The 9,476-nt window shown below is 42.9% G+C and overlaps 1 protein-coding gene across 1 annotated transcript; it reads left to right on the forward strand.

Annotated features, from left to right (window-relative positions):
• On the forward strand, nucleotides 1-8,875 carry WNT5A (Wnt family member 5A). Its single transcript, XM_029958298.1, has 4 exons — nucleotides 1-212; nucleotides 1,360-1,625; nucleotides 6,373-6,665; nucleotides 8,247-8,875. Exons 1-4 carry the CDS (start codon nucleotides 133-135, stop codon nucleotides 8,703-8,705), a joined length of 1,098 nt encoding a protein of 365 aa, XP_029814158.1. The 5' UTR covers nucleotides 1-132; the 3' UTR covers nucleotides 8,706-8,875.
• Nucleotides 8,876-9,476: the final 601 nt, after the last annotated feature.

Genomic DNA, 9,476 nt, shown 5'->3' on the forward strand with positions numbered 1-9,476 from the left:
TTCCGTTGTTTAAACTTGAATGTTCGAAAATGGTCTGAGGAGCAATAAACAATCTGATCCTTTTTCTCCCCCCTCTAGAAATCCGGTGCAGTATTAATCCACGGAGGTGCAGTGGGGACAGTTGGCAGTACAATGGCTTCTCAGTACCTCGTAGTGGCTCTGGCCGTTTTCTCTTCTTTTACCCAGGTTGTAATAGAAGCCAGCTCTTGGTGGTAAGCATCTCCTATCGACTTGATTTTAAAAGGGGGTGTCAAGATTTGCTTGCTTAAATGTCTGTGTGCTTCTTACGTACTTTGTTTCTGAGGGAGTACCGCTGGAGCGAGGCAGCTGGGGAGTGGTGTGCTCGGTGTAGTACGTTGTGTAGTAAAATGAACGGGTCTGTCGAATAAGGGTAAATGTGCACCATCTCGTCTTGTACAATACACTTTTGAGAATGCTGAATGGTAGATTCTCTGTGGATTTTATCATCTTTAAATTACTAGAATTGTGTCTCTCTTAAAAGAACCATTTTAAGTCACTTAGAAATTTTGCATGTATAAGAGAGAATGCTGACTTACAAGTAAAAACTTTTATTAAAGTTTTGGATTGAAGTTTTCTGTAACTCAAATGTTTACAAATGTATTTTGTTACAAAGAGGTACATTTAAATTTCTGCTTTGGCAAATTGTATAGTGTTTAATGTTGAGAGTTCTTGAAATAGGTGTTTCTCTGCTGTTTCAAGTGATCCTTTGTGGATTAATGGCCACTTTTTAATTGAAATGTATCATGTGAAGAGCACTTTCAGAATTAAGAAAACAAAGTTGATTTTGTTTACAGTGAATGTACTTGCCTGTATTGTTGTGTTGTCATTCGGAAGAAGCTAGAAGTGGTCTGTAGCAAGTTTCTAACTCCTGGCTTGCTAAAAGTTTCCCTATTTTTTAAAGTAGAAGAGATTGAAAAGTCCGGATTTAAATGTAAAATATGTGTTAAAACAAATTGGGGTTTGGGGGGCTTTTTTAATTTTTGCTGTATTTATTTTCCTGGCCTTGCAATTGTTTGGAGCTTCTGTTATTTTTACTATGCCAACTTAAACTGGTAAAGGGCTGCCTAGATGCAAGTCTTCCAAGTCTGTCTTACTTCAGTCTTTAATATATGCTGATAACCACATGGATGGGAACTAATAACTTCTGTCCTGTCCTTAAAACAAAAGTTTCATATTTAAGCGTTTGTTTAGGTTTTTTTTCTCACTTATTAGCAAAACCAGGAGTTGTATACTCATGTATAAGATACAGTTCTGTTTGGGATTTATAGATTTCTTAAAAAATTATTTTATTTTATTTTAGAGTCTTCTGTTTATTAATGCAAATCTTTCTTTATGCAGGTCTTTAGGGATGAATCCCATGAACCCCATGAACCCTGTTCAGATGTCAGAGGTGTATATAATAGGAGCCCAGCCACTATGTAGCCAGCTAGCAGGGCTTTCCCAAGGACAGAAGAAACTCTGCCAATTGTATCAGGACCATATGCAGTTCATTGGAGAGGGTGCAAAGACGGGCATTAAGGAGTGCCAGTATCAGTTCAGACATAGAAGATGGAATTGCAGCACTGTGGACAACAACTCTGTTTTTGGCAGAGTCATGCAGATAGGTAGGAAGCAACATCTTTATGATTAAACTCTTGTCTAAGGATATGTATGGCACACACTGTTCTGCACTTGAAGCTCTTGCCAGGTTCTTGCTGAGTACTGTATACAATCAAGTGTTTTTAAAAGTTGGCAAAGGAGTTGGATTATTTTTAGCTGGAGGTGATTTCCCACCACTGTCCAGCCATGTGTCTTGGAAAACAAAGTAGGAATATATATTTGCATATGGGAATAGAGGAGAAAGGAGAATGAGGCCCTGAAATCTCTTTTTTACTGAACCTGAGAGAAAACGAAGGCAACCTAAGAGAATTAAAACCAGCAGCCTCTTGTAAAATTAAAGATGTCCATGTCTAGTTCCAAAGTTAGCGGCTGCATAATAAATCGCTCTTGGTCCAGAGGTTAACTGAAAATTGCTGCTCTGTCGATTAGTGTTTATAGGCAATTCCTCCTTGCTTATTTCCAGATATGGGGTTTTTTTTCTCTTTTTAAAGAAAACAGATTTATTTTTAAGGTACTGTAGCAGGGCAATTTTTATGAAAGCAGTTCTGTCAGGGCAAAATGTGTGATTGTCTTTATAACTCACCTTTAACGTAATCACGCTGCTGGAAAGAGAGACAGATTCCTGTTTAACATCTTATCACAATTAGGTGGACACCCAACTCTTTCCCTATCAGCTCCTCTTTGAAAAGGGCTTCTCCAGTGCTCACGTGCTGCCTGCCTTTCCCGGCCTTTAAGGACCTCATCGTATTTTAAAGGCCTTGGCAAAATTTTAACCAGTGCTGTTGAGCTGAGTCCATGGTGAAACTTCCCTCTGACTTTCTCAAGTCAGATTGCAATCAACTGAAAAATGCCTATTTTCTGGGTGATACCTGTGATCTTTTAAGTAGTGATCAGTACACTGACAAACTCAGCAGTGCTTTTTAGTTGAAGCTGTGAAGTGAAGCTTTTGTGTCAGTGTTTTTCTGTGCTGCTTTAAACAAAAAAGTTTTAAAATGGGTCTCAGTCTAGGTTTTATCTGTAAATGGGCTAACTCCAGTTAAAGTTGAAGGAATATATCAATTCACATTTGGTCTCAATTTTTGTTAAAAGCAGTTTTTATTTGGAGATTGTCAGACAAATAGAAAAAAATCTATTGCATGAAAGTATCGAATTGGAACAGCTGATTTTGGATAAACAACCTTCCCTAGGCTTTTTGCAAGCACAGTATTAACCCCCCATAGAGTTTGTTTTTTTACCTTACCCTAGCAGAAGTCTAAAAACACATGTAACATGAAAGAAAGCTTTTTCAGTACACCTCTCTGTTCTAGTAATCTAACAAATGTCAGAAAAATAATCCATTTAAAATTTAGGCCTTCATCCTTCAGCCCTTATTTATTATCCAAGCAAGTGAAAATTAGCTCAGGGGAACTATTGGAGTGAAGAAGTATACAGGACTGGGCTCATGATTGGGCTCATGATTTGTGGTGTCTGTCTCTGGAATAGTTGTTTCTGCCCGCCCCAAGTATGACAAGTCTATTTAAAGGTAGTTTCTTTCAAGTTAAATAACTTTGCCGCACCCTTCTGATGAATATGACTGTATTAGCTGATGTCTACACAGCAATTCATCATGTAATTAAGCCACTTATTCTAATTGCAGATGGAAGCAAGGTTAATAGCCATATTCAAGAATTAGAGTGTAAAGAGTGTGTACACTGAGAGCAAGGAAGGTGGTGTGGGTGACATTTGTATTATTTCACGCTGACCCTCAGTAATGACCAGTTGGTGTTCCTCTGAGGGGAAGGAAGAGTGGGCACTTTCAGAGCCTGATTCAATTTATTTCAGCCTGTCATACCCTGGCATGTCAGGGACTGTCAGACACTCCTTACTCCCACCAGTGTGCAAGGTGACAGTCAGGGTCTGAATGCACATTGTTTGAAAGGGCTTTGCCATCTGCTGTTGGCAGTGCCCCAGAGAGCACCCGGGCACAGCACTGCCCCACAGCACAGCCATGGCCCCATGCGTCAATGGACAGTCTTTCTTCCAGGATTTACCATGCACAGTTAGCTAAAGCTGTACAAATAAACCTAGCATTGGGTTTGGAAACTTGCTCTGTGGCTTATTGAACTGTAAAATTTTAGGGCTTGTGTTCTGCACTGCTCTCCTTGGCTGCTGGTTCCCAGGTCAGGCCGTGGCCCTCCCTGCCTTCCCCACCTTGCCCCATCTCGTGCCCATCAGCCCTGGGCAGGCTGTACTTGGGCTTTGCACACAGAAAATAAAATGACTGGGTCCTCCCCCAGCAGCTCTGTGTACTTGGGGTCCAGTTTATTCTGCCTTTAGCCTGATGTTGAATGCTTTTAAAGTGCAAGACAAAGAATGTTTTGTATCTTCTGTTCAGGTATATAAAAAAAAAGTTGTTCTGTTCTTGCAGACTTATTCAGATCAAGTGTAAAGCTCAGCTCCTTGCTCTGTGGGTGGCTTCCTACAGTGTGTGTATATTGAACAGTTCCATTTCTATGTTTTATATATATGGGAGAGAGGGGACTTGAACGTGTTTGGAATGTGTGTTTTCTTGCCATGGCTACAATAGAGAGAAATCCTGGACTGTGGGAAAAGACAGATATGTTTGACAGTGAAGGAAAGCACAGTTGTGCCTGAAGACCGAAAAAAAAGTCAGAGTAACTCATCCATGTGAAACCATCACTCTTAGTGTGTTCCTGGGTCGATGACTTGAGGCAGTGTTTGCTTGAAATCTACTTCAGCAGCTGATGCTATTTTATAATTTGCCTTAATGTTCAAGGAGGGAAACTGGGGGCAACTCTCCTTTCTGTACCCCAGCCTTTCTTTCTCCTTCCCACTAAGAGTAAGTTCTTCAAGATTTGTTCCAAATTAATAATGAAAATTAGTCAAAAATAGTCAGCTTTATGAGTTTAAATCCTGCAATAGGTGACATAGTTAACCATGTGAAAGCGTGAGCTGATGAAACATGAAAAAGAACAAAAATGGAATGGAAGAGGTGAGTCCTGTGGTCCAAAGCAGACCACGTTTCTTTCCTCTCAAACTAGTGGAAATTTTGCTTGAGGAATTAATCCAAAAATATGTGTTACACAGCAAAGGGGAACATTAAAATCTGTATGAGGTTCCCCCTGCTATAGTTTGCAGTAAATGCAAGGGCTAAGTCACTGCATAAAGCCAATTATTTTTAACTGAAAAGGCTACTCCTGTAACCCTTTATACCCATAATTTGTGTAAATACTTCCATGAACAGGTGGCTGTGAGAGTAGATCATTTTAAGTAAAGTAGAAAAGTGCTTCTCATCTTCCTTAAATCTCATCTTTCCCAACATAAGATTTCTGATTTTTCCCATTTAAAACCAGCATCTATTACTAAAATAATCCAGTGGATGACAGCTGTTATATTAACAAAGCTGCTCTGACCATGGTGTCATCTTGATAATAAATACGGACCAAACTGCAAATTATTTATGTTTCATAAGTGCTTGAAAGCTCCTACTAGATTTGACTTGTCATGGTACATCTTGTACAAAGAGTTTTTGCCTCAAAATGTTGCTGGCTGAATATACATGACTTGCCCAAAACGTAGGCTCTTAAAGCCCTAATTTTACAAAGGCCAATGCTGTTCCTTGAGAAAAATCATGTAAAATCAAAATTAAAGCTAGCTTGATTTATTGATTGGACAAAACATTAGGAATAAAACTTAACTTATAAAGAGAAAAAAAAATATTTAGTCTATTCTCAGTCATTCTGGGAATCTTTCTTGAAAAGACCCATTGGGATGCTTTCTCTTAAGAAGAAAAGCAAACCTCAGGTGTGCTCTTTGGTGCAAGTTCTGTGTTTGTTTGTCTGAAAGCTTTGCTGGTTGTAGTAACTTGTGGCAGCCTTGGAAAAGTGATTGGGAAAGTCAGACTTTAAATAAGATGGGACTAGATACTGTCAGTAGGATGGTACGTGGCCATGTCTTACGTTGTGGGTATTGTAACTTTTTCTTCCGAAAGTTTGAAACTTGAGGTTTTCCATTTCCATTTAAGGGCACCAGATGCAGGAGAAAACCTTCAAGGCTGCCTTGTGCCAAAGGCTTTTGCTTCCCTGTAATTTGTAAAGATGATTGTCCGTGGACTCACTTGCCATATTCGCATGAGCTCAAGTGGTGGATACTAAACAGCACAGGTTGTCGTTAGTTTTAAATAGTCTCCTACAGAAGTGTCTGGCTAATGTGTAGGGTGGAAAGTTGTGTGTTGCTCTGCTGCACGTTTCTTTTGATACCAGGAGGCTTTGTAAAACGCTTGAACTTTAAATAAATTGGAACAAGTGGGTGAAGTGCATCAATCATGTTTGAGAAGTAGTAATTTAAGAACCAGACTTTTAAAAGTTGTATTTAACATCTCTTTCTTCTGAAAGACAGGAAACTTGTTTCCCTTCCCGCCCCTCACATGCAGGCATGGCCGCTTTGGCCCTGCTGGCATTGTGCTCCAACCCTGACCTACCTCCTTTCTGCCCTCTCATCCAGGCTTTCACCAACATGAGTAACAAGTGAATTCTGCTCTTCACAAATGCTGTGTGTGCTCTAATGGGTTGGTTTTGCTTGGTTCTTCCAGAGTGGAGACATTTTGGGAGGCTTGGTTCAGGGTTACTCTACCTTTTAGTAGGCATATTAGTTTTTGGTGGCTCCTGGAGAGCCTTTGTCCTCCCAGCTCCTCAGTGGGCAGGGAGTGGTGTGCGTGGGCTCTCCCCTAACACCACTTGTCTCTCTGTGCAGGCAGCCGGGAGACGGCGTTCACCTACGCGGTGAGCGCGGCCGGCGTGGTCAATGCCATGAGCCGTGCCTGCCGGGAGGGAGAGCTCTCCTCCTGTGGCTGCAGCCGAGCTGCACGGCCCAAGGACTTGCCCCGGGACTGGCTTTGGGGTGGCTGCGGGGATAACATCGAGTACGGATACCGCTTTGCCAAGGAGTTCGTGGACGCCCGGGAGCGTGAGAGAGTTTACCAGCGAGGCTCCTACGAGAGCGCCCGGATCATGATGAACCTGCACAACAACGAGGCCGGGAGAAGGGTAAGTGACTGCAGAACAGTCTCCCTCCTCTCTCCTCCGTGTCCCTCCTTTTTGGGAAAGATGTGCCTCAGTGAGGCACAGACCGACCACCATGGCTTGTCTTTGTTTTGATGCACGGAACAAGAAGACGGCAAATACAGGGTGTGGGTGGGTGGGGAATACAGGAATTTGTGTTGCTTCTGGTTGTCTGACAGTCCTATTGCCTTCCTCATGGGGGAGGCCGGAACCAAAGCTTGTTGTGTTTCCCTCTGTATTGTTTCATGAAAAGTGCCCTGCTCGCTGTGGATTCTCTGTAGAACAGGATTTTATTAGTTGGTATTTCCAACCAGGACAGTGTGTGTTGGAAGGAGGAGGGATGTGCTGGGCTTCCCAGGCTGGAATCGTGCCGCAGGACTGTTCTGACCTTTTTTTTCTTTCTCTGCTTTAAGAGGATGTAAAAGAGCTTCTCCATGCTATTAGGAAACATGGTCTTCTGTGGTTGAACATGTCTTTATGGTTTCTTTAATCTCAAAAATGCCTTAAATGAATGGGTGTAAACTTTTCTTTTTTTTTAATACTCTCAATGTGAAGAGCCAAAATCATTATTTTCCTAGAGCTTGAAGTGCCAGCAATAGTCGACTGGAGACTTTACACTTGTGTTCTAAGGTGAAGGAGGATGAAAGATAATTGAAAATTAATAGTATTTAAATGTAAGAGGAAGGTGTCTGGAAGCAATGGACAGGCCAATTACTATTAGCAAGAAGAAAAATTACACTTTCACGGTTGCTTACGGAGACTCGAGCAGTTTTTCCTTCCTCAGCCTCATCTTTGCAGTGCCATTTGGCAGCGCTAAAACTCTCTGTAACTGCTGGGTGGAAGTTGTCTACAGTATCATCTAATGTGTCAGACCCCAGGATTTTTGGGGCAGTGTCAACACTGACTCTTATTTCTATTTGTACAGGGTAAATGACTAAGGTTTTGCTGCCAAAGCTTTGTAAAGAGGATATTGCTATGTAGCTCTGTCTTCCACCCATAGGTGTTTGGGGGTTTCTTCTTGGATGAAGTCTCTCTTCCAGAGCAGTATTTGGGATAGGAGGAGGATGCCGAGCCAAGAGTAGACAATCAGCTGCAGCTGAGCCAGGAGCAAGAGGAATCTTAACTCTTTCCCTAATTGCAGCCTCAAGCAGAGATCAATAGGGAGAGTAACTCAGATAGAAAATAAAGGGATGTTTTACATTTCTCAATGAAACAGCAAAATCCTTTGCTGGCGTGAGAGCAAATTCCTAAAATTTGAGCGCAGCCTGACTGATGCTGCTGTCTGGGCTGTGTATGTGCTGTTGTGGCTGTCTCAGTGGTGGGGAGAGGCTGGTGAGAGTGCTCCCCTCCTCCTCCCGGCTGTTTGGGGTGGTGGGAGGTGCACGTGTATCAGCTCACTTGCTCTTCCTTCCCAGTGTATTGGAGGAGGGGGAGAGAATGTTAAGGTGAATACAATGGAAGGGCCAGTGGGAATACGACAGAGGGCAGGAAATGAGGGGAATAAATGCTTTCACAGCCACACTAGTCTTTCATCATCATTTTTGCTTCTCTCCCTGACTCCTCCAGACGGTGTACAACCTGGCTGACGTGGCCTGCAAGTGCCACGGCGTCTCCGGTTCCTGTAGCCTGAAGACCTGTTGGCTGCAGCTCGCCGATTTCCGCAAGGTAGGCGATGCCCTGAAGGAGAAATACGACAGCGCCGCCGCCATGAAACTCAACAGCCGGGGCAAGCTGGTGCAGGTGAACAGCCGCTTCAACGCCCCCACCATCCACGACCTGGTGTACATCGACCCCAGCCCCGACTACTGCGTGCGCAACGAGAGCACCGGCTCCCTGGGCACCCAGGGCCGCCTGTGCAATAAGACCTCGGAGGGCATGGACGGCTGCGAACTCATGTGCTGCGGCCGGGGGTACGACCAGTTCAAGACGGTGCAGAGAGAGCGCTGCCACTGCAAGTTCCACTGGTGCTGCTACGTGAAATGCAAGTTGTGCACAGAGATCGTGGACCAGTTTGTGTGCAAATAGGGGGACGGGACGAGGTGGGAGGAGCTGCAGCCGCCTGCCAGCGAGGGGCGCAGGCCCCTCTCCCTTTCCACAGGACTATCTCCACTTTTTATTTATAGAGTCCAACGAGTTGTTGTTTTCTTTTAAGAAAAATAAAAAAAAAAAAAGGAAAAAAAAAGGGCGGGGGAAGGGGAAAAAAAAAAAAGAAAAAAGAAAAATATAAAGGTTGCAAAGAGAAGTGCCTCGAAACCCTCTCTGTGTCCATCCCAGAACTGTGTTAGGCTTATATTTTTGGCAATAATGGGCGAGAATCTGAGAATATTTATTTTACAAAGTTAAAAAATTGACTTTTCTTACAAACAATAGAGTAGTTTGAGGGGAAAATCCGACATATCCTAATTTAGTCCCATGGAACGTAATACATGTGCAGTAGGCAGAGCAACCATGTAATGTGCTTGGGATGCTAGAACAATCCTTATGGATGTGAGGAACACACAGACCTGTCCATGACTTTTAGTTTCAGACACTAGAAGTTGCTAGAATAGGGTATATAAAGCTGTTCAGTGCATGTAGGGCTCTGTAAATAAGGGGTATATCCAGCATGAAGTGCTGTGTTGGTTGCATGTCTGACTGTTCCCGCAGTGTCACCGGAGGGCAAAGAGCAAAGAATCAGAAAGGCTTTAACTGCGCTATCCCTGAGTCACAGGGGCTGGTTCCAAAACCTACCAAGACTGGGAAAAAAAAAGAAAAAAAAAGAAAAAATCTGCCTTGGTGAATAACGAAGATATTCTT

This window comes from Manacus vitellinus, unplaced genomic scaffold, assembly GCF_001715985.3.
Source record: "Manacus vitellinus isolate BGI_N305 unplaced genomic scaffold, ASM171598v3 scaffold_14_pilon, whole genome shotgun sequence".
Lineage (NCBI taxonomy): Eukaryota > Metazoa > Chordata > Aves > Passeriformes > Pipridae > Manacus > Manacus vitellinus.